Here is a 25,873-nt window from a genome sequence, read left to right as displayed (position 1 = left end):
GTCACCACACCTGGCTTTCAAATATCCACTTTTAAAAAGCCCTTTTAAGCTGGGCGAGGTGGCTCAGTACTCAGGAGGCTGAGAAAGGAGGATTGCAGGTTCATAGGTAACCCCAGCTACTTAGTGAGACCCTCCTCAATTCAGTGAGACTATTTTCCAAATAAAGAATAAATGGGGCCGGGCGTGATGGCGCACACTTGTAATCCCAACATTTGGGAGACTGAGACAGGAGGATCACGGTTTGCGGACAGCCTCAGCTACTTAGTGAGAGCCTTTGCAACTCAGTGAGACCTGTTTCAAAATAAAGAATTAAAAAAAAAAAAATAGGGCTGGGGGTGTAGCTTGGAGGTAGAATGCCCGATCCCCAGTACCACAAAAAAATTTTTTTTAAATAAAAGATTTGGGGGTGTGAGCTCAAAAGTAGAATGCTCCTGGGTTCAATCCCCAGCACCACACACATACACAAAAAGTATTAGGTTGGCCTGACTCTGGGAAAATACTAAATCTTTCCAATATCCATCAGTAAATAGTGTTCACATTATTTCACTAAATAATCATTATCTTGGAACACATTACTATGTAATCCTTTCTGCATTCATTCAACTTTTAGGAAGAAGAACCTTTGAAAATCATCTCATTCAGCAAGGAAAGGTATGTGAATTATTTCCATACCTACTTAGTGCTTTCTATATGAAACATCTGCTCAAAATCTAGGTGAAATCGGGCACATGGGTATATGAAGACAGTCCATAGGAGAGGGTATGGTTTCCAAGCAAGGGATTTAAAAGTGGATTAGGATGACATTTTAGCTGGAGTGGATCTATGTAGGAATGTGGCTAACATGTATATCCTTTATTCTCTCCAAATTTAAGTGGTCTTGATTTTTCTGGTGTATCAACAATAGGCATTCTGCTGGGGGTAGGGGTGGGGATAGTGACTTGTAAGGACAATGTGAATATATTTAGTTAACTCATGGAAGATATTAGAAGTGTTAAAATTTTTATTCTGTGTCTTCCAGCTACAGTTGTTTTGGAATGGGGCTTAGACAGTTCAAATAGCAAGGACAAACATGAGGTTTAACCCATCCAGTACTGATCCTTAGGGTCTAGCAATTTAATTTTCCCTCTTGTACTATAGTACATATATCCTTAGCCAGCATTAGTAAGAACTCAAAGTAATCTCTTCCTGTTGCCCTGTTGTGTTAAAACTTATAGACCCCCAAATATACACAGTATTCCTAAAAGTAATATAGGGATATTCTGAGTAAGTTGAAATGAGATTAAGGAGTAGATATGCCTACAATATACAATTTTATATTAAAGCTAATCAGTCTGTGCCCTTTTTTTACCCAAAGGTTTCAATCATCACCAGTTCCAACAGTGAAAAACAGAGCCCAACAAACTCAAACTAATACATTACCTTTACCAGTAAAAAACAGTACCTATGAAAGAGAGAATTTGATAACAGGAGAGAGCCAAACAGAATTATCAGTTGGGACGTCTGAACCACCGCATTTTATTCCCTATGTTCGAACAAATGAAATCTATTACCTTGATCCAGATGCACCATTGTCTAGGCCTTCAACTCAGGACCCTCAATACCAAAATTCTCATGGCAAGTAACCATGTATTCACTGTAAGAATTGAAGAGCAGTGTGAACCCTTGACCCTTAAATTCACTTTCTGCACTTAGTTCTAGAAACTGTCTTAGGTTTGCCACATAAGGTGCCAAGTCACTTTCAGATTCTATGCATGGTGCTGCCCTAGGATATATAAATAAATCTATTAATGAAGTCTTGAGAATATTACAAACGTATTTGACTTGTAAATTTTAACTGGTTTCAGATTGTGACGCAGAACGACAGCTATTTGACTTTGACCATGTCAGGGACCCACTTCTTAACCCTAACTTGTTAAAAAATAGAGATCGACAACAAGCAATCCTTAAGGGACTTTCAGAGCTGAGACAGGTATGGTCTTTTTACCAAGGTTACATGTGACTATTTTCCATGTTGAGGATGGGGTGATATTTTAACTGTAGGAACTACTTTAGTTCCTACATTTAAAAAGACTTTCCTGGGATATTGTCATATTATCATCTTCAGTATTTCTTTTCCAGTATGAAATCATGAGACAGTTCTAATATTGACAATTTTATTGAAGGAAAAATGTATACATTTATATAGCACAACACAAATTAGGCCTGAAAAACACATAATTATATACTTTCATAAAATTTTAACCAATGTGTCACATGGCTTTTAAAAACAAACATGGTGGTAGGTTAGAACAGAACATTGATGTCTGCCCAAAAAAATATGTATAACCTTGTTCACCAGACTCTCCCAGACCAATTGTGACTTCCCCCACCCCCCACCCCACTGCATTTCAAAATGTTGGTTCATGTGGTGTTTACTCATGTAAAGACTATAACACAGTTAAGAGTATCCTTTAAATGCTAGCTCTGGTAAGTTACATATAGCTTGAGAATTTGGGTAAGAGTATGAGAGCCATTCACCCACCACTATAGTGCTGCCTCTTGTTCCAGCACAGCTGAGATAATCACTGATGTTAAGGGAGACTTCCTCAGTTACTCCTGCCAAATTTAAGAGCACTTGGAGGGGGATAGAATTTCAATTTAGAATTAAGAAATTTGATTTTAAGAAAAGTCATCCCAGTATAGTATTTCAAATAAATAGTAGCTACATAACATCCAAGTGAGGTGAATTACTGAAAAAACTGATTTAAAAAGTGAAGACAAAGCTTAAGCTCTGGCCAATTGTTAGCTTTAACAGGACTGGAATATAACATAGGAATGATTTCCAAGTTGGCTACACACCTTACTAATATATCAATGTGATTTCAGGGCCTTCTCCAGAAGCAAAAGGAGTTGGAAACTAATCTCATGCCTTTAGCTGCAAATCAAGAAGAGAGTTTTAGTTCTTCGTTTTAAACATAAAAAACAGTTTGTGTCTTTCAAATGATAAAATGTGCTCATCACTCAGCTGTATTTTTCAAGTATTCTAGATTTTCCAAATGCTCATTAAAAACTTGCACATTATGTAGTAAAATGCTGTATTTTTAATACAATAAAACATACATTTTTATAAAAGCGTAATAGTAAAAAACTTTTTCTGTTCCTTTATAGTCTGGGTGTTTAAGTCCTAGAAAAAGAGTTTCTACTTACCTTAATAGTCTGGAGTTCCTGACCTGTTAATACATTCTGTTTTATAAAAGGTTCTTGAAACAAAAGGACTGTTAAAACTTTGATCCTTTACTAAATTAACCCAAATTCAGTTCGAACTCCTGTGGAAGTTTTCAAAAAATGTACAAGTAAGCATTAGTAAGGAGAGGCAACAGGTGTGTTAGAATAGGGCTTGGAATCTATCTCCACCATATATTTTATCTGTTAAATTAGCCCTAAATTGCTCGGTAAATTATGATACTACTGAAGACCATCAAAATACATATTTTTTTCCTGACTACCATCTAAAAATTGTTTGTTCCTAAGTTCAGTGCAATTGATAAACAGAAGCCTTATCTTTTAAGTCAGAGATCACAGAAGTGCTGAAAATCATAATCATCAAATCCTCTCAAAAAGTTAGCCAAAGCTTTTAATGATGCTGTATTTACATGGGTAAGCCTATCCTATTGCACATGTTTATTACATCTGGAATTATTGGGGAAAATCTTGTAAATATTAACATCATTAGCTTATACCTATGTAAAAACACTATAACAAAAGCTTAATCCAAATAAATAGTTGTGATAAGCAAACTAGTTTGTATTAATTGACAGAAAGCTGTTGCTCTTAATGTTCTATATTAAGTATAGGTAAGAGACTAATGTAAAACTTAGTGCCAACATAATTCAAATACAAGGTATGTTAGAAATATATATTTATTTCAATTTTCAGATGCTTCAACTGTTACAGGCCATCATGATTTAAATAAGAGGAAAAACATTGCAGAAAGGATAAGAAACTTTGTTTCGAGAATGAAATATAAAGTTAATAAATTGTATTCGCTTAAACAAAAAGTCCACAACAACCTATTTTTAAAAAAAGTTACTGCGTTTCTCTTTTGAAGCCTTTTTCTCCCAATTTAATGGAGATGGAGTTTATCACTATCCAAGCTTTGAGTATAAGCAGATAAAAAGTAATTTTCGTTTTCTTGAGACTGACTTGATGAAAGAGTATATGGTGTCCCCAGAAATGTCTGATGAGTGAGAACATTAAAATGACTAAAATGATGGGTCATACTTAATTGACTTTGATAAACCTGAACGTTGCTATACAAATCTTGTTCTGCTGAATTGCTCTTCTCTCCTTCAGAGCATACTGTATCAACAGAAGCTCTCTCTTCAGAATCAATTTGGTAAGTCTTATCTTCTAATAAACTTTTTTGCACGTCAAGAGACGATTGCAACTCAATTTGAATATTCCTTTTTTGATCTGTTCCACTTGATCCTTTGGTCTCTTTCGCCAATATCTCTGAATGAAAATTGCTGCACACTTCTATATGTGAGATTTCATCCCCTGAATCCAGAGACATATCCTCTTCATCCTTTTCATCGTTTTCTAAAAGAGCTACATTTAAAACACAAAAAGTCCTCCTCTATTGAAATACACAATTTGTTTAAGTTTTAAAATTATACACTACTCACACAATATAACGCGTCAGGGTCTGCAAGTCCATAATCCCTTAAAGCTTGGTCTTCTGCCACAAGTTCACTTAGTCACAACACTCACAACACTAGGTGTGAATGTCCAGAAAATCCGATGCTAAAAGCTTCTGCGAAATGTGTTCACGTTTAATGTTGGGAAACCCCAACTCCCAGCTCCAAAGGGGTTAATGTCAAAACAGCATCTAAAGTTATACGGTAATTCAGTATTTGACAAGACAAATATAAAATAAAATTTCTGACATCTAGCTTCATTGGACTACTAAACTGGATAGCTCTATCAAATGCTCGACCATCTCTGCTTTTCACCAAAAACAACCATAAGCACAGCTTTCGTTTTACATAAAATCTGGAACCAAAGCAGAGGCCATTAAAAGACTGAAGCTATGATATCTCTACTACCTTATAATTACATTCCTTCATATACCTGAGGAGACTGTAGTAGCCCAATATGAAATATCTGGTTCCTATTTTTTCTTAATGAAACCCCTTAGCTGACAGTAGCAGTCAAGAAAGCTTACATACCCTCAAAGAGAAAATGTATACACCACAATATGCACAGTCCACAACAGAGCAGAAATGTAGTCTATAGTCAATATTTTGTATTGACTACTGAATAATAAATGAGCAGATCTTGTGCATCTTAAGTCCTAGAATGATGAAATGCTCTCAAATACTATTCCTAAGTCTGTTTACACTGAGGTAAGTGGTATCAAAATAAGCATTTCACTATTTGATAACAGACAAAACCATTCCTTTTTCTGCCTGCCCTTAAAGAAAAACAAACTATTGAAAAGTTACCTGACTGAGACTCAAGATTCTCATTAGCACCAAGCACTGGGTTTTCTTCTGTGTTTGAGTTGTGATAGCCCACGAGATTTTTAAAGTTTTGCATAAAGTCTTCAGCAGTTGCAACTACTATTCCATTGTCTGTATAACTGGAGAGCACCTTGATATTCTTCTCTAAATTAAAAAAAAGATTCATGAATAAGGCATTTGTGAACTCAACAAAATCTTTATTCTACCAATTTAGGACAATAGCCACCCAATGGTGTATGGTAGCCCACCCTGTAATCCCAGTACTTGGGGGGCTGAGACAGGAAGAATCACAGGTTCTCAGCCAGCCTTGGCAACTTGATGTATTCCACAACCTTGTGAAACCCTATTTTAAAAAATAAAACAGGGCTAGGGGTATATCTCTGAGGTAGAATGCTCCTAAATTCAATCATCAGTAACACACACACAAAACTATAGCCACCTACCCACTACAGCCCCCATGATATCCTTTTATCCACATTCATACAGACTTTGTTTTTTTTTGCTGTACTAGAGATTAAAACCAAGGGCATTCTACTTCCAAGCCTTCCAAGCTATGCCCCTGGCCCTAGTTTTTATTCTTTATTTTGAATCAGGGTCTAAGTTGCAGAGGGCATAAGTAGCCCATGCTGGCCTTGAACCTGAAATTTTCCTGTCTAAACCTCCCAACTACTGGGATTATAAGCTTGGACCACCAGGCCTGGCCATAGTAGACACAGAGTGGTTTTTAGGATTTTATTGTATAAATATACATCACAGTGAGATTAAGTGATACAATCATGTATGCACATATCTCTGCTGTGGTTCCCTCCTAAACCCATCCTGCTTCCTCTCCATAACACGCTAATAAGGTTAGTGATACATTCATATATGGACATACTACATGGTCTACTTCCTTTCTCAAGCCTCCTGTTTTCACTATAGTGTCCACATGAAAAAAACATGGCCCTTTCAAAATGGCAGATCTCACTTAAAATGTTCTCTAGTTCCATCTATTTCCTTGCAAATGACATAATTTTGTTCATGGCTGAGTAGAACTCCATTACCATATTTTCTTTATCCATCTGTTGACAGACATCTGGCTAATTCCATAATTTGGCTATTGCAAATGTGCTACCATAAACATGAATGTGCATCTATCACTATGGTATTCTAAGTTCAATTCTTTTGGAAAGTAGTATTAGCAAGGTCATAAGGTATTTCCATTCCTAAGACTATTTGAGGAACCTTCATACTGATCTCCATAGCACTTTTACTCATTTACAATCCCAACAGTGTATAAGCATTCTCTTTTTACCTGTTAAAAAGACTATGTGCCGTTGCTGTATGTTCTGAGCCTGAAGTCTGATAAGGCAATCCAATTCTGGAGCATTTCGAGTTTGAGAATCACAATTGTGGTACGACAAAATTTCCACCAGATGTTTCTTCTGATAGATATTGAGAAGTGTCAACAAACTTAGAGCTTTAGCATTCAACCTGTGAAAATCATTACAGTTTAGTTTCTGGATATGCACTTCTGAAACTTAATATGGAAATGTTTATATCAGATTAAAATCATAATTTCTCAATTTTGAAGCAACTAATGATAGCTGTGATGCTTAATTCAATGACTGCCATGGGGATGTTTCTTTAGACAGAGCATTGCGTGGCTGAGGAATGCTTGGAGCAAGTCCTGAAGAGTCTGGCTATTTAGGTTAGGTTAATATTTCATCGAATCATTCTATTTACTAGATAACAAGTCAATTATTTTTAGCTTTATTAAATTTGGGCTTTTTGTTCTTTTATGTCCTTCATTAGAGTAGGTAGATACATTCCAAAAATACAACACACGGCTGTATTTTTTTTTTCTCCTTTTTTCTTTGTGGTACTGGGGATTGACCCAGAGCATTCTACCTCCAAGCTACATCCCCAGCCCCTTTTTTGTTTTGAAACAGTCTCACTAGCTTGCTTAAGATTCTCACAACATTGCTGAGGCTGGCCTTGAACCGGTGTGATCCTCTTGTCTCAGCTTTCCAAGTACTGGGATTATGGCTGTGTGCCACCATATCTGGCTTCACATGACTAATTTATAAGCTATTTCTATAATGGAAGACAACAAGTAATATTACTGATAGGGTTATGAGGATAAGGGTACTACTATTAAATACTACTATTAACTATTATTAACTAAGCACGTTTCACTTTTGGATCTCAGTACTGTTAAAAGACTTGTCTTATGCCTACTTCACAGACTTTGAAGTTAAAAAAAAATTGCTAAAAACAGGTAAACAGTTGAAAAATATTTATCCCTGCGTTTTCTTAAGTGTACCATGGAGAATATCAATAAATATCATGAGAAGTAAAATTTCTATGGTCTAAATTTAAGATATGATCATTGACACAAATATAACAGAATTTTTTAAACCAGAATTTCTCTCATTTTTTAAGTATCTTTTATGGACTCTCTACTGGTAGGATATATACTCAAACTCAACTATAAATGTTCCTGAAGACTTTTGTGACTACTGTTCCAACAAAGTGGCTTCCAGGGGTATTAAAATGAACACAAACATAGATGAACATCTTAATCCTCAATCTCATCAAGTTGAGATTAATCCTTGTCTAAGTATGAGTAATTTTATCAGATTAGCTAATTTGATAAATGTAATCCTTAATTGGGAGAAGGCCTTATCTACCTGGCATATACAATTCAAAGAGAAAAAAGTTAATAATCTATTTTGATTATTCTAAGTGAAGCCGATTAAACCAATTTCACCTATATACATAACTAGAACATCACCAAACATCTACCTAAACAAATCCCTGGGTTCAATCCGAGCACCATTAAAAAAAAAAGAAAAAAGAAAAAAATACCATTTCTTCCCCCAAAAGACTAGAATAATTACGTCTACATTCATATTACTGGCTATGAACATCTGTGAGAAGAGCAACATCTATAATCTAAAAAGAAGCCAGGCGTGGTGGCACACGTTTGTAATCCCAGTATTTGGGAGGCTGAGACAGGAACTGCAGGTTTGTGGCCAGCCTCAGCTACTTAGTGAGCCTCTCTGCAACTTAGACCCTGTTTCAAAATAAAGGATATGAAATAACTTGGTTTGTCTTTTCCTCCATAATTTTTTAGGTTCAGTATAATCTGTTGTGAGTTTTAACAAACTAGTCAAAGGATTAACATAGTTTCTGTTTCCTTTACATAAAATAGATATAAAGCTTTCTATGAGTTCTGGTAACCTAAATTGATTGTTAATAATCATATAAAACTTCAAGAGCAAAATCTTATGTATAAATTTATTTCTCTTCTTTTACACATCTTCTTTTGTAAAGATTCATTTGTAGATATTTTCTGCTACCAAATAAAACTTTTCAAACAGTTAAAAAATAAATAAAGGATAAAAAAATTGAGCTGGGAGTATTAGCTCAGAAGTAGAATGCCCCTGGGTATAATAACAATAATAATCTACAAAGAAAATAATCTACAAAGAAAAGAAAAATTTTATAAACACAATGTTAAAATCAACAACCATTACACAGTTATTTTCCAAATCTTACCTGCCCAGTTCCTTTAGCTTTTTCTGAAATTTACAGTGGACTTTCCACTGCCATTTTCCTTCTGGTGTACTAAGATCTTCAAGGAATGTCAAAAAATGTTTAAGGCTCTCTGTTAGAGATAAAGTTTATTTTAAATAACTCCAAATCTAAATTATGGAAAAAGTATTTGTTCATACAATGTAAAAACATCTTTTCTTATGTACCATTTCATTCATTCTCCCTCCCTCCCCAAGGGAAAGGAAGCCCCCTACTTATCCCTAAAGCTCCACAAATGTAACATCTAAATATGGAAAAAAAAAATACTGATTACAGTTATACCAGAAGTAATTCAAGTGCAGCAGCAAATACCTTACACTGGATTCACAAAAAAGAATTTGGAGATACCAAGAGAATGGGAAAGAAACGAGGTAATGAAAACTCAGGAAAAGATGGAAAATGTACTCATTTGTGAACTGCAGAATAGGCAATACACTAAAAGCTACGAGTCACTAGTTTTAGTTTTCTCTTAAAACTCTGGAAAAAACAGGAGAAAGTACATGCTCAAAAAAAAAATGCATTAACCTTACCAATTGTGACAATTTCTGGATTTAGAATTGATTCATCAGACACAATGAAACCTCCAGATACAAATAATTCGTTGTATGTATGATTTTTAACATCATCCAGGCTATCAACACCAGCAAAACTAACACAGGGGAGCTTCTTTAAAGCTACTAAGCCAGGTACCTGTTAAATATCAAAAGAAAAATAAGGGGTGATGCAGAAAATAACTGATACAAATGTGAAATAACCTACAAGGAAAGTAACAAAATATAATATTGCTCATCCACTATATTAATGCATTAAATCTGTAAAGTCACACACAAAAATATTCCCAACATTTATGTAGTGGGGGCCTATAACAACAGAATACTAAGATAATTTTTTTAAAATGGACAAATGGTAAGCTATCTATAACCTGTGAACACAGAATTCAGAAGAGGGCAAGAGCCTATGTGCTGGGGTAGTCATGAAAGGCCTGAAGGTAGGCTCATGAGCCTAGCCAGAGAAATCCAAGAGAACGGGGGACTGGTTTGGCAGAGTGGCCACAAACAGGTTTTGCCTGGAACAATACAAACAGAGAAGACCCCGTACGTAGCATTCAAGGACTCAGTACTTTTATTATTCTTGACTAATAGGGGAAATCGATGATATACAGCAAATTAAAAATTTGCAAAGGTATAAATGAAAGCTGATTCATGAAGCTGATTTATGAAAGGGTAATGTCTTTAAAGTTTATTTCAAAATCAAAATCTTTCATCTCATAGACAAGATTTTAAAAAGTAGTATTGGAAGGGAAGAAGGTAGAAGAGTGGGATATGAAGGGAAATATACCAAGTGCTGTTTGTATGTATTAATGTATCACTTTGAATCTCACTATGATATATAATTACAATATACAAGTAAAAGAATTAGAGAATTTCCAAAACCAAAGTAGTGAATTTGACTTATAGTCTACCTTGTGGATGAAACCTGCAATGTCTTCATTTTGAATAATAATCAATAATTTATCTAATTTTGATCTTCTTTCCAAAAACTGTTCTGGATGGCATTCTGTATTGCCTAATTTGATAAGATATTCCTGTTAAAGAAAAACAACTAATCATTAAAAAACAAAGACTGATGTTAAAAACATCAATTTAACACTAGAAATGCAAAATAAATCAAAACTTAAACTACCACTAGAACACTTAACTATGAACTTTTACTCTAGGAAAACTCAGCTCACCAAATATACTTTTCTTTTATAGAATGGAATCAAAAGGTGAGATCATCCATCACCCATCACACATTCATAATGTTAGAAGGCTGTGCAATTGACACCAAGTAAATGCCAGTGTGAGATGACAGAACTCTGAAGACAATGGATTAGCCCAGATTCTTGCCCCAGCTGATAGTTAAAGAAAACCCAGAGACTGCTTTTTTCTCCTTAAGTAGGCCCTTGGTTATTTAGGCAGTATTATTGGACTACTCCATAGCCCCAAAGCACTTTTAAGGTCACCTGAGCTTCATACACAACAGCTACAAAAGTAGCTGGTGCAGAGCTCACAGCTTCCCTACATACAATGGTATTGAGCAGCCATTTTGCCATGTGTGCATCTTCAACAAAGTACACTCCCATCAACACCTCCCTCCATGACACAGTACTACCTTTGAAAGGACACAGGCAGAAAGTTCATGCAAAGTTCCCTTTGCTCTTTGCTTGCTGGTAGAATCCTGAACCCAACTGCAGGATCCTGAAGGTCACATTCCTCATTTCAGATGTAGAAGATACATGTCTTAAGGTTAGCACAGCTGCTCAGACAGCTATAATCAAAACCTAGCTTGCTTGACAACCAGTCTACTGCGCTAAGAACTGCCTAAGTATCACACTCCAAGAACACATTTTTATTTAGCCCTAAAGCAGCTGATTTTGCTATGTTTACTAAATCTATGCTGATTTTGCTCTTAAGCTCTGAAGAAATCTTAAACTAGTTAACACTTAAAAGGTAAATTACACGCCGGGCGTGGTGGTGCACGCTTGTAATCCCCGCGCTTGGGAGGCAGAGACAGGAGGATCGCGCAGGTTCGAAGCCAGCTGCGTGCGCTGGCTTAGGAGACCCTGCTTCCAAATAAAAAATGCAAAAATAGGTCTGGGAGTGTAGCCCGGAGGTAGAAGGGCTTCCAGGAACCCCATTACCACCACCACCACACACACAAAAAAAAGTTAAATTACTGGTAGTTTTAAACTTAACAAGTTTTAAATATTATTTCTAAGTCTAATTCATATCGTAATAAACTGTCTACAGATACTAGAAAATTTTGTGTGTGGCATGGTTTTGTGTATGTAATACTGGCCATTGAGCACAGGAACATTCTGAGTTATATCACTCCTCCCTCCACCCCACCCATTTCATTTTGAAACAAAATCTAAGTTGCTGAGAGATTTAAGTTGCTGGGGCTGGTCTCAAACCCGTGATCCTCCAGTCTTCACCTCCCAGATACTAGGATTATAATAGGTGTGTACCATAACATCTGACTGGAAGTTTAAATTTTTATTCCTAGTCTTTAGTTCTACTGTAACTTTTGTGTGTGTGTGGTGGGGGGAGGTTACTGGAGGTGAATCCAGGGGCTTTTCTACCTCCAAGCTATACTCCCAGACCCATTTTTATACTTTATTTGGAAACAGGGTCTAAGTTGCTGAGAGCCTAAGTAGCTGAGGCTAGCTTCGAACCTATGCAATCCTCCTGTTTTAACCCCCCCAGCACTGGGATTACAAGCATGAGCCACCACACCTGACTTACTATAACATTTTTGCTAGAAAACTTCCAGGAACTGATTTTTAAAAATTAGAGAAGTTCCAATCTAATTTTCTATCAGATTTATAAAGAGCAGTCACTTATTTTGTGTAGACAGTAACAGAGAAACCAGGCATGGTGGCATGTGCTGTTAATCCCAGTACTCGGGAGGCTGAGGCAGGAGGACCTTAGATTTGAGGACAGCCTCAGCTAACAGACTCGTCAATTAGCAAGACCCTGTTTCAAAATAAAAATTAAAAATATATAGCTGAGGGGCCGGGCGTGGTGGCGCACACTTGTAATTCCAACATTTGAGAGGCTGAGACAGGAGGATTGCGGTTAGCAGACAGCCTCAGCTACTACTTAGTGAGGCCCTGTGCAACTCAGTGAAACCCTGTTTCAAAATAAAGAATAAAAAATAGGGCTGGGGTGTAGCTCAGAGATGGAATGTCCCTGGGTTCCATTCCTGATATCGCCAAAAAAATAAAAAATAGGGCTAGGGGTATAGCTTGGAAGAATGTCCTGGGGTTTTATCCCTAGTACTAAGAAAGATTAGACAGACAGACAGACAGACAGACAGAGCATGCACATGAGCTGGGGTTATAGCTCAGAGGTAGAATCCTCCTGGGTTAAATCCCTGGTAACACACACACACACACACACACACGAATAAAATAGGGCTAGAGGAGTAGCTCAGAAGTAGAATGCCCCTGGGTTCCATCCCCAGTGACACACACACACACACACACACACACACACACACACACACACACAGTAGTGACAGTTGATTTGTTCTATGCCAGAATGAATTCAAAGCACCATTCATAAGGAAATGCATTTCTCATCCCCTCCCAGTGTCACACAGGATGTTTAACAATCCTTTAAGAGGAAAGAGGGAGGTAGAGTTATGCTAAGCATAATAGGTACTGTGTCTACACTATTCTCTCACCTGGGGCTATACCCCAAAGAGTTCTGTACTTGGAAACATGTTGATTGGGTGGAAAAAAGTTGAGAAGCTCTATCATACAGGGCATGTGGTTTTATCCTCCCAAGAGATCATATCATTAAGTGTAAGGAAAGCACAACTCCTTTCTTTCCATGCTCTTCATGTTCATACTGGGTATACCACATAAAACATGCTGACACCAGAGGTCCCCAAACAAAAAGGTTACTCACTGGTCAGTACTGCCGAGTACTGGGCACCACTGGGCTATATAAACCATACTAATTTATTTTCTCTTCTGCTTTCCAGAAACCAGACAAGTAAATTCCATACATGGAACAAGCGTAAATTCCATACATGGAAACAAGCATTTATTTCAAAACCCATGTCATTCCCTTAAGGAATTAAAATTCTATCATTTAATGATTATTAATCACTATTAAACCACTGATGTAATTGTTCCAATGTGTTATCAATTACACCCTTACTTCTAACAAATTTTACCTAAATCTAGAACTATACAAAAGCAAATTCTGAGCCCAGAAGGGCAGCACAGGCCTACAATCCCAGTACTTGAGAGGCTGAGACAGAAGAATCACAGGTTCGATGCCAGCCTCAGCAACCTAGTGAGACCAGCAACTCCAAAGCCCCCCCCCCTTTTTTTTTTTGGTGGTACTGGGGTTCCTGGAAGCCCTTCTACCTCTGGGCTATACTCCCAGACCTATTTTTACATTTTTATTTGGAAACAGGGTCTCCTAAGCCAGTGCGCAGCTGGCTTCGAACCTGCGGGATCCTCCTGTCTCCGCCTCCCAAGCGTGGGGATTACAAGCGTGCGCCACTACGCCTGGCTGCCCTGTTTCAAATAATAAAATAGAATAAAATCTCTAGATTCTACCTCTAGTACCAAAAAATATATAAAATATTCATTCAAATATTTCTTAAAATTCTATTTTATAGAGCTCAGACCAACAAGACAAATTTAATACAGCATTATTATTACCTTCTTGTTTAGTTACCTTTATTTCTTTACAGAGCACACTCTCTTCTTCTTCATGAATATAAAATTTCACAGTATTTTTCTGGACATCTTTCATGATTTTAACCAAACTATTAAATACTTCCGGTTCTAACTGACTTATAAAATTTGAAAGTGCTGGTTGGGCAGAAATGTTTATTTCACTGGGAGATTTTGTTGCTTCTTTTTCTACTAGTTCCTGGGCAGCATCACCAGGTACAGTATGATCCAACATCACGGTTACCTCGGTGACATTGTGTGGCTGGTTCATTTCTCCTTCCGTTACACTCAAAGTTGAAGAGGAATGCTGTTCATTAGAGTTGTTGTCTCTCAAAGCATCACTACAAAGTGGCTCAAGGAGGCTTTTATTGTCAAAGTCACTTGAAGAAACTGTTATGACATGCCTTCCCAAAGAATTCAATGCTATATCAGTACCAGAATCATTAGGACTGACTGGTGGCAAATTCCCACGCTTGGCTAATGCTTTAATAATAATAGTATTTAGTTTGTCATGCAAGCCATCTACAAACTCCTGTACACCAACTTTGGAAGTCTTAGAATATATGAACTCAGAAAGCCGTTTCATCTTCTCTTGTGTTGAAAAAATAGGTGTGGCAATTCTACTGACATATGAAACATTCTTTTGCTTCAAAATCTCTTCTATCTTCCTAGAAAACAGATTGTACTCTCCTAACACTGTTCTCTCTGTAGTTTCACTCACTGCAGGCGGCTCTGCTGCTGGCACACACTGCTCCTCCACTGTCACCACCTGACCTGTCAACACGTCATCCTCAGTGGTGCCCTTTTGTGTGTCTGTAAATGAAGAGGATGGAAACTGGTAATCAGAACTTCTCTGTCTACTTATTACCCGGGGATCGTTAGGAAAGGCCTCCTGTGGTGGCAGACAGAACAGTTGTTCTTCTGGTGATTTGATACCTATACAGGAAGAGTATATTATTATAAAAGCAATCCAAAAAGATAACACTTGAAAACACAAACTCTTAAATCAGAACAACAACAAAAAAGGTCACGTACATATTTAGAATTAATTATTTATCTGAAAGTAAAATGAAAACCTTAAATACTAGTGTGAACTTTACGTATCTTACGGATTGCTATTTGGACTTCTGGAGGCAAAGTAACAACATTTTCTTTGCTTTTGAAGCATTTAAACAAGCATCTCTTTTAGGTTCAGCGATTTGCTTCGTTCTAATTCCCTACCATTCTACAGATCTATTATTTTAATCCTACATTCCTTACCAGGTAATATCCATTACATAATATTCCCTTAATATAAGAACAGAAGCCAGGTATGGTGGCACACACTTGTAATCCCAGGACTTGGAATGCTAAGACAGGAAGATCACAGGTTCAAGGACAGCCTCAGCAAGTAATGAGACTCATCAACCTAGGAAGATCCTGTTTACAAATAAGAAATAAAATCGGGCTGGGGGATATAGCACAGAGGTAGAATGTTTCTGGGTTCAATACCCAGTACAAGAAAAGAAAAAGGGGGAGGGGGATGTAAGGTAATTGAAAGAACACTACATATAAATGCTGTGGGAATGATTGTCTAGGATAATTCATCTGCTCTGCTCTCAGACTTGCTCTCACACATGGGGGTACTTAGTGGATTCCCTGCAATGTTGGGGGGGTGCAGATCAACAAGATAGGAGAAAAAGTATTTCATTGTTGGATTTTGCACTATGAACTTCAGTAGTGTGTTCAAAAGTATTTCCATTTTGTTTGGAAATAATTCCAAAAGAAATTAGGATAACTACTGTCCCATCTGAGATAAAGAAGTCCTTATCACTTTATCTCAAATGAGATCAAAACTTCTGACTTTTGACAATGAGCTCAATCCACAATATCATACATACCCAACTCACAAACAACATGGAGTTTTTTTGGTTTTTGTTTTTGGTGCTGGGGATGGAACCCAGGACCATTCTACCTCCAAGCAATACCCCAGCCCAATTTTTTATTCTTTATTTTGAAACAGGGTCTCACTAAGTAGCAGAGGGCCTCACTAAGTAGCTGAGATGGCCGCAAACCGAGACCTTCCCGTCTCCGTCTCCCAAGAACTGGGATTACAAGCATGCACCACCACACCTGCTAACCTGGAATGTTTTTAACACTACATTTCAAAACAAGTATCTTAAATCCATTTTATAGAAACAAGGGACAAGTTGGGCGTGGTGGCGCATGCTTGTAATCCCCGCGCTTGGGAGGATCACGCAGGTTTGAAGCCAGTCGCGCTGGTTTAAGAGACCCTGTTTCCAAATTTAAAAAAGTATAAAAAATAGGTCTGGGAGTGTAGCCTGGAGGTAGAAGGGTTTCCAAGAACTCCAATACCACCAAAATAAGAAAAAAGAAAAATAAAAGAAACAAGGGACAAACATGTTTAACTTTAATTTATATATACTATATATATTTTAGGATAGGGAAAAATTCATGATCTTTGCCTAGAAGATTATATTACACAATTTACCCTTTAAAAAGTGACTTCATTCTCCTTTAAGCCGACATTTTCTAATATAGGAAATGGTAACTCTAAATCAAAAAGTCTAAAGTTCTCAAACCTATAATACTTTAAAGATATACTGACTGGGCATGGCGGTGCATACCTGTAACCCCAGAACTTGGGAGATTGCAACAAAGAGGATCACGGGTTGGAGGATAGCCTCAGCAATTTAGGCTCTCAGGAGGAAGAGGAGGAGGGGGAGGAGGAGGAGGAAGAATAGAGAGAAAAAGGAGGAGGGGAGGAAGAAGAGGAGGAAGGTGGGTGGGTCGGTGGAACTAAGGAAGGAAGGAAGGAAAGTTACCTAGGGGTATAGCTGGGTTCAATCTGCTAGTAGAGAGCAGCATGTGTTCTCTACCCAAAATTCAATTATTTTTCCTAATACACTCAATACTTTTCTAAAGGTTTAAACAGCCTCAGCAGCAGCAGCCTATAATATTCTCTTCTGATCCTAGTTGTTACCAACCAATGCACTTATTAACTACTGCAAAGACCCTTGCCAACAGACCAAAAAGACCACAGCAGGTAAAGTGAGAAGGGAAGCAAACTATCCAACTGGCCAGACAAATAAGAATTACAACTGTATGAAATAAAAACAGAACCTAAGTTCTACAAAATTATTCAGAAATGATCAATGTTGTAAATTTTCTCCTTAAATCTACAACACTAAAATGAAGAACATTTTGTACAAGTACAAAAAGTATGCAACAGTATACAGATATTAGTAACAGAAGCCAGGTGTGGTGGCATAGGCTTGTAATCTCAGTACTTGGGGGCTGAGACAGGAAGATTGAAAGTTCTTGCCCAGCTTCAGCAACCCATGAGGCCCTCCACAACTTAGTGAGACCCTGTTTCAAAACAATAAAATAGGACTGGGGATATATAACTCACAGGTGGTATGCCTCTGGATTCAATCCCTAGTACCATACACACACACACACACACACACACACACACACACACACACACATACACACAAATGATCCATTAAGGGAAAACTAAGCATACGTTAATATATGTATTTTTTTTACTTCTTGAATCATGGACCATATGAAACATCTGATTTAAATTCTAAAAATTAAATTTTATCTTGTAAAACAAATGGGTTTGAGGATACTACCTATAATCCTAAAATTTTTGAATCATTATAATGAAATACCTGATACCAAAATTTGTAACTAAACATCAAACCAATAACTTATTACTGAAAGGCTTTAGATATAGTGAACTTTTAAAAAATTAAACCGACATGGAGAATTTCCCCTACTAATAAATCCTAAACCAAGCCAGGTATAGTGATGTATGTCTATAATACAAGTACAAAGAGAGAAGGAATGCAGGTTCAAAGACAGCCTCAGAAAATAGTGACACTGTCATCAACCTAGCAAGACCTTATTTCAGAATAAAAATAAAGTAGGCCTGGGGATGCAGCTAGAAGGTAGAATGCCTCTGGGTCAACCCCCAGTACCATATACACCAAATAAATGTATACGTGTCAATAGCCATAATGATTTTTTTTTTCTTTAAAACACTGCAATATTTTGACTTCTAAATGAAAATGGAGTCCTAAATTCTCTACAGGCAACACCATTAAGATTAGCTAGCTATACTTTGTTAAATAAATATAGTATCCTATATCCTAAATGAGATGAATGCCAATGCCCATGAAACAATTTGAAAGACGAGATACCTGCTAGTCCTAATAAGAATCACTGATAGATCACAACATAAATGAAACCCTTCTGTAAGGCTGTAAGGTTGAAAGAGACAAATACAAAAGAAGACCTGCATGGGTTTCATTTTTCTTAAGTGCAAGAATAGGCTAATTTGTTGCAAAGAAGTGAGATTAGTTATTGGGAATAAGGAGGGTTAGGACTGGGAAGACCTTAAAGAAAATTTGAGGTGATAGAAATTTTCTATTATCTTGACTTTGGTGATGTATGCATATATGTATACATATAGAAGTGTATACATATGTAAAGCTTCACTGAGCTCTGCACTATAAATCTGTGCACATTCCTGTATGTAAACAGAATATATCTGATGCTTATTTTTTCCTAGAAAAATATTTTTGAAGAAAATCAATAAAAAAAATTTTTCAATTCTCAAAGGATCAATGTGAAGATCTTTGAAGAAAGTCATTTGGCTTTCCTTCTATAAATTAAAAACAACTTATATTTCTGAAAGAGAAAGATACAACAAAATGAAAACAATACAAAAGATCACCACCACACTTAAGGAAGCAAATAATGCCCAGGATCATATGCAGAAAAGATGAACTGAGCTCAGATATAGGACTGCCTTCACTTCAACTAGCTATCTGTAACACTTGTGTTTCTGGAATCAAGAGAATTTCTTATTCTCTCATTTAAACTACCTGCAGAATTTAGCATCATAACCAGAATTTGGTTAAAAATTTCAAGATTTAAGAGTAATGTACCTAAAGGATAAATGGTTTTACCTCCTGGTATCTTTTAAATTTAAAAGAAAGTTTAAGACTACTTCTTAAAGGATACTCTACAAAAACAGATTAAGAAAATATTCTAGTCTTCCCAAATCAACCTATCAGAAAACTGTAGGTAAAGAAAACTTGACCTATAAATATTCAGTGACTTCTTTGGACACATTGTAGTAAGAATATTTAATAAATTTAATTATTTAAATCTAAATATGGTATTGCCCAAATGTTCTGTAATTAGTGGAACTTAATGCCCTGCTGACAGAACCAGAAATGCAAGCAGCAATGCTGAAGAAGGGCACGCTGGGAGGAAAAGCAAAGCAGGCCTTCTCACCTGGTGTTTGCTTCTCACCATGTTTCCCCAGCTGGTCTTCTGGGCTTCTTTCATTCCCTCCTGAGGGAAAGCATCCATTAGATTTGTAGGCTCTCTTCAGGTATCAGTGAGACCTATTAAGCACCTTCCAGGCAACCCCGAATGCTAACAAATCCAAGTATTCCTTCTATTGCCTAAAATATTTCTGAAGAGTCATTAAGAAATGAGAAGTTGCTTCCCATTCCATTCAGGTGATGATGAAATAGCAACACCTAGATGTTGTGCCTACAAATGGCTCTCAACAGCAACTATGAAGATGTTTAAATGAAAAATTATTAGACAACTATCAACTACTTGAAGTCGATATCTGTATGCTAATAAAAGAGTACCAGTTCCCTCTCTATCATCTCCATTACGCCTCCTATCCTCTCTAGCAAAGCACTAAATAGAAAACAGTGATGAAGCCCATAGAAATTCAAGTTTTAGAAATTTTCTCAGAATCTTTGGAAGTCTCACAAGCCCTAGGTCACAAGCCAGTACTGTTCAGAGAGTAGTTTTTTTCTTAAGGTAAAATAAAGGTCTAAGAATGAAAAAGATGTGCCCTTAAAACATTTCTAAAAATATTTAGCTAACAAAAATGAGAAAGAACTTGGAATATTAAGAATATATATTTTCATGTATTTGTATGGAGAAATTAGAACACTACAAAATAATAATCATTCTTGCCTCATGGTTTAATATGCTTTCTTAGGATATTTGTATTTGATCATTTCAGGTCATTCTCCAACATAATCCAATTTCTTTAAGATAATCTAATATTTTAAGAAATAAATTTTAAACAGATAGATTAAGTACTTGCTGTCCAAAGAGCATCATTTCATCTCTGTACCTACTATTCTTTATAAAGAAACTCAGTTTCTACTGAAAGGCCAGTCCCCGGAGTGGGAGACCCTCACTCAAGTCTCGGCATAAGCGACGCCCAAAAAATTCACACGAGAGACTTTCCTTGATGCAAAAGCAGGAGGTTTATTATCAATGGGCCAGTGCACTGGGGCCGTCTCGTAACTCATGCAGGAGCTAAGTAGATCGGCCTCGAGCGACTGGGACTGAGGGTATTTATAGGGAAAAGACCACTAGTTAGGGGGGGATTGGGCCAGATTGCATGCATTTACAGAAAATTACAGAATCATTTGAAAAGTACATTCTGTGGTCAAATGTTAGATAAGATACTAGGTGTAGTCAGCAGGTTCCCGGCATGGGGCGCACTGACCCGGTGAGCATAGACAAGATGCTAGGTGGGTTCCTGGAACAGGGCATGCTTATTGCATATTTCTCATTCTCAAGCCTATACTTCTTAAACTGCAGCAAAAATATATTTTTTAACTATTGGCTGGTTGCTAGGGGCTTATAATTTTTCTTTTAAAATGGAGCCTTTCACTACCAACAATTTTCGTAATAGTCTACATGCTAAATTCCATAAAGTATGTCCTAAATCCCTTCATTATTAACAGGCCCTTTAGCAAACACTTAATGACTCAAGAGTAAAATCTTGAAAAGATGAAACCCTTCCGGAAAGTGGAGGCAGCAAACCAAAGACCTCCAATACTTGTTCTTACCTGTAATGGGTATCAATTTCCAATGTATTTCTGTCTCTTCAACATTATTTGACTTAGACTGTTGTCTATGGAATCCATGTTCAATGGGAACATTGGGACACATACTGCAGTCTTCAAAATTATTCATGTTAATTAAATTTGGATCCTAAAATTAAAGTAGATATTCAATAGTAGATTTCTATTCCAAAAATTTAATGTCAAGAATAACTATTTTTTCCACAGGAAATTTTCAAGCTTTAACCTAAACATTACAAATGAGTAATATCAACATGGTAATGCTATAATACTCTAATCTCAGAAAAACAATTTCTTCCCTCAAAACTTAATTTAAGCCAGATGTGGTGATACACCTTATAATCCCAGTACTTGGGAGGTTCAAGTATACAAAGCCAGCCTCGCAGCCAGGTATGGTAGCACACACTTGTAATCCTAGCATTTGGGAGGCTGAGAAAGGAGGATCGTGGTTTGAGGACAGTCTGCTGAGCTACTACTTAGTGAGGCCCTTTGCAACTTAGTGAAATCCTGTTTCAAAATAAAGAATAAAAAATAGAGCTGAGGGTATAGCTCAGAGGTAGAATGCCCCTGGTTCCATTTCCAGTACAAAAAAAAAAAAAAAAAAAAAAAAAAAAAATCCAGCCTCGGCAATTTACCCAGGTTCTCAGGAACCTAAGTGAGATCCTATTTCCCATTCCTATATGCATGACAAATATCAAATACCTAACTTTGTTATACTGGGGCAATGAGTAATGAGTTCCTTCATTTTATCTGCCTCACCTTTGAATTCTGTTACTACCAGCAGAAAGCAGTCAATGCTTTGATTAATTTTATTATGAAACAATACAGGATTAGCTCCCAATATATTTCGGACAAACATTATCCAACCTTAATTTTATCACAATGAGTAAACCATAGGCTATACATACAGCCTACAAACAGGAAAGAAAAATACTTCAGCATTTATCTTTGTAACAAAGAAGCACCATTCTGGATATTTTTTTAGTTCTTTTTCATAGGAAAAAAAAAAATCATTTCCTAAAGCACATACCCTGTGGTGTGTGTATTACACACACACACACACACACACACACACACACACACACACACACACACACACACAGATAAAGCAAAGATAAAACAGCATATACTTACTTCTTTTAAATGTAGCTTATGGTCAATGCCTACTTCACTGGTAGAAACAGCAACCGGATACTTTAAAGATGATGCGTGAACTTCTAGCAATGGGCTCTGAGCACCCTTAAAATGTACATTTTCAATTTTTGCACAAGTAGACTGCTCATACTCTTTCTTATCTGAGGTAGAGTCCAACTCATACTCATGTGTTTGCCTCAGCTCTTGATAGGCATCATCAGCACTCAATCCTAAGGCTTTGTTGACTGTATCCGTCAAGGATGCATCAGAATGGCGTGCATTTGCTAACGTTTCTGATAGCCAATTAAACAGCTTATGGATGTCAGTAGCGCCAGAGTTACAGTTATCCTGTGGCTGCTGTCTCAAGTCAGCATCATTCTCAAGCAAACCAACGGGCTGTGGAGACTCTGAGAAAAAAAGAAAGGGAACTCATTTCTTAGAATTAAGCTTAAAAGCCAACACTGGTTTTTGTTGTGTTTTTTTTTTTTGGGGGGGGGCAGTACTATAGATTGAACCCACCCAGGGCATTCTATTTCTGAGCTTCACCCCAGCCTGGTTTAATTTTTGTATTTTTAAACAGGCTTTCACTACAGTGCAGAGGCTGGCCTTAAACCTGTAATCCTCCTGACTCAGCCTCCCAAGTACTGGGATTACAAACATGCACCACCATTTCCAGCTGAAAGCCAGCACATTTTGAAAATCAAATATATTGCCAGCATGGAGGCCCATGTTTGTAATCCCAGTATTTGGGAGGCTAAGACAGGAGGATCAAGGGTTCGTTGGCCAGCCTCCGGGTTTTGTGTTCAGCCTCAGCAATTTAATGAGGCAGTCTGCAACTTACAAAAATCCTGTTTCAAAAATAAAAATTAAAAAAAAAAATAGGGCTGGGGGTGTAGCTCGGGATAAAATGCCTCTGGGTTCAATCCCCAGTGCCACAAAAAATTAATAAAAATAAAAATAAAATATACCTTTAAAATTAATTATAAGACATTCATAGGCAGGAACTCAAACAACAGGGGCTTAGACTTTTACAAATATGCCCATGCCCTCCTTTACAGATACAATTGGTTCTATAATTTTGTACATAGGTCAAATTCCTATTAAATAAAAGATAGTGTTTGTCATAACTTAAGCATTCTATTAATAGGAAAACAAAATCATACATCAAGTTCTAAATATAGACAATAAATATTAATGACCACACAGCAATTACCTTAAACTCTGTAACCAAAATGTCACTCAATTAGGTGGTTGATCAAAGACAAAACATTTCCACTTGCTATTTTGCTAATTGTAAGAGATGCTAATTACACTTAAATCTACCAAAAAACCCACGACTCACTTCTGCTTGTTTTTTGTTACTGTGTGTGTGTGTGCGCGCTGCTGAAACTGAACCAAGGGGCATTCTAATTCTAACCCCTGAGCTACAACCTCAGCCCTATGTTTTTGTTTTTTTGGTTTTTTTTTTTTGTTTTTTTTTATTATCTGAAAACAGGGTCTCACTAGTTGCAGAGGATGTCACTAAGTTGCTGAGGCTGGCCACAAACCTACAATCCTCCTGTCTCAGCCTCCCAAGTACTAGGATTACAAATGTGGGCCACCACGCCCTCTCACTTTTGCTTGTACTTCCTCCATACCTCTTGCCTTTTGTCCTTAAGGGATAGGCTAACTCTATTAAAATCTAAGCCTCATCTTTTTTTTTTTTTTTCAGTTTTAGGAATGAAACCCAGAAGCACTTTGCCTCCAAGTGACACCGCCAACCCTATTTTTTCTTTATTTTGAAACAGGGTCTCAATGAGTTGCAAAGGGCGTCACTAAGTAGTAACCGCAATCCTCCTGTCTCAGCCTCTCAAATGTTGGAATTACAAGTATGCGCCACCAAGCCGGGCTTCTAAGCCTTATCTTGAAAAACTAGATTACCTATATTCATAATGAAGCTAGGACATTAAAGTATCTAAAGAAATCTAATCCAAACTTGTACCAAAACAAAAAAGGACTAGGAGAGAACATGTTAAAACAGGGTTTCAAGCAGGTATAAATCCGGATAATTTGCTAGGTGTGGTGATGCATATCTGTAATCCCAATACTTGAACTGCAAGTTTCAAGTCAGCCACAGAAACTTAGCAAGGCATTGTTTGAAAATTAAAAATTAAATGCTGGGATATAGCTTGGGAGTAGAATGCCCCTGGGTTGCCTTTTATATAAGTGACTTCACCACCAAATCAAGAATAGAGGTTTTTTATTGAACCAGGGGAATTCTAACACTGAGCTACATTCCCAGGTCTTTTTTATTTCTTGAGACAGGGTCTTACAAAATTACTGAGGTTGGCTTCAAAACTGTAATACTCCTGCCTCAGGCTCCAGAATAGCTGGGATTATAGATGGGTATCACTTTGCCCAGCTCTTAGAGCAGGCTGTTCTAAAAGTTAAGACTCCAGCTCAAAATTTATACTTTCAGAAACAAAAATGTACAAAAAGATCAGAAAGAAACAAGTGAGGAACACGTAGAAATCCAAGTCAGCACAGATCATGAGTCTAGCATAAGCAAAAGGACATTAAAACTATTAAGAAACAGAATAGCCAGCAAGCTAAGGAGGGATCTGACCTGTGAAGATGTAAAACTTCAAAGAACTAAAAGAGGCTTCAGGAAAAAGGTGAGAAGTAAAAGACTTACCATTGTATGTTCTGGAGAAGGATGAGCATTAATCAGAGCATGTGAAAGAGCTGCAAACACAGCCAGAAGTGGCCAATTTCTAATATATCCTTGAAAGGCCAAGGACAGAAGATGAGACTAGTAATACATTAACAAAACATTGAGAAGAACATGATACTGAAATAAAGAAAGGAATAAGCCAGAAAGGCCAACAAAGAGATGACAATATAGACAAGGAAAGTGATATTGGAAAGAAAAGCATATGCAAGTCAAATAAAGAAAATAAAAAACCTTCCAAGTTAGTGCAAATAATAGCACCACAATGTCAAACAGAACTTTCTACAGTAGTTAAAATGTTCTCCATCAGGATTTTGTTGGTGTGTGGTTTTTTGTTTTGTTTTTTTGCGGATGAAACCCAGAGGCATTCTACTTGTGTGTTATACCCCCAGCCCTACTTTTTATTTATTTTGAAACAGGGTCTCACTATGTTGCAGAGGGCCTCACTAAGTAGCTGAGGATGTCCTTGAACTGCGATCCTCCTGTTTCAACCTCCCAAATACTGAGATTACAAGTGTGCACCACCACGCCGGGCTCTTGTTTTAAGTTAAATAGCACATAGCTAGTGACTACCACATTATATTGTATAGCACAAGAATAAAGCAATAAAGAAAACTAAAAAGACAGAAATACAGACTAATGAGAACATAAAAAGGACAATAATCTATCTGAGACAGAATGAATTTGAAACAACAAACACTTCTCAGTAATGACCCAGGCTTAGTGGTGCATGTTTGTAATCCCAGTATTTGGGAAGCGGAGACAAGATGATCAGCCAGTCTTAGCT

At 37.0% G+C, this 25,873-nt stretch overlaps 2 protein-coding genes across 13 annotated transcripts in view; one reads left to right on the top strand and one right to left on the bottom strand.

Annotated features, from left to right (window-relative positions):
- The window catches only part of CCDC66 (coiled-coil domain containing 66), a gene marked incomplete at both ends in the record, with an annotated part of 33,126 nt that extends 30,174 nt beyond the window's left edge, over positions 1 to 2,952 (top strand). For all 8 annotated transcript variants that reach the window (XM_080715954.1, XM_080715951.1, XM_080715953.1 and 5 more), the window contains 4 exons: positions 611 to 651; positions 1,355 to 1,614; positions 1,845 to 1,969; positions 2,866 to 2,952. In XM_080715954.1, coding sequence (XP_080572080.1) covers positions 611 to 651; positions 1,355 to 1,614; positions 1,845 to 1,969; positions 2,866 to 2,952 — 513 coding nt within the window. The remainder of the gene's footprint in view (positions 1 to 610; positions 652 to 1,354; positions 1,615 to 1,844; positions 1,970 to 2,865) is intronic.
- Positions 2,953 to 4,811: 1,859 nt separating this feature from the next.
- The window catches only part of TASOR (transcription activation suppressor), a gene marked incomplete at both ends in the record, with an annotated part of 66,720 nt that continues 45,658 nt past the window's right edge, over positions 4,812 to 25,873 (bottom strand). Inside the window, 10 exons of one of the 5 annotated variants that reach the window (XM_080715835.1) lie at positions 4,812 to 4,867; positions 5,484 to 5,645; positions 6,796 to 6,974; positions 9,045 to 9,153; positions 9,611 to 9,770; positions 10,543 to 10,665; positions 14,321 to 15,255; positions 19,633 to 19,692; positions 21,228 to 21,372; positions 22,377 to 22,783. In XM_080715835.1, coding sequence (XP_080571961.1) covers positions 4,812 to 4,867; positions 5,484 to 5,645; positions 6,796 to 6,974; positions 9,045 to 9,153; positions 9,611 to 9,770; positions 10,543 to 10,665; positions 14,321 to 15,255; positions 19,633 to 19,692; positions 21,228 to 21,372; positions 22,377 to 22,783 — 2,336 coding nt within the window. The remainder of the gene's footprint in view (positions 4,868 to 5,483; positions 5,646 to 6,795; positions 6,975 to 9,044; positions 9,154 to 9,610; positions 9,771 to 10,542; positions 10,666 to 14,320; positions 15,256 to 19,632; positions 19,693 to 21,227; positions 21,373 to 22,376; positions 22,784 to 25,873) is intronic. The other 4 variants (XM_080715838.1, XM_080715836.1, XM_080715839.1 and 1 more) reach the window with 4 other exon arrangements.

This window comes from Muscardinus avellanarius (genome assembly GCF_963383645.1).
Source record: "Muscardinus avellanarius genome assembly, chromosome: 18".
Classification (NCBI taxonomy): domain Eukaryota; kingdom Metazoa; phylum Chordata; class Mammalia; order Rodentia; family Gliridae; genus Muscardinus; species Muscardinus avellanarius.
This window is presented reverse-complemented; position numbering and strand designations above follow the sequence as displayed.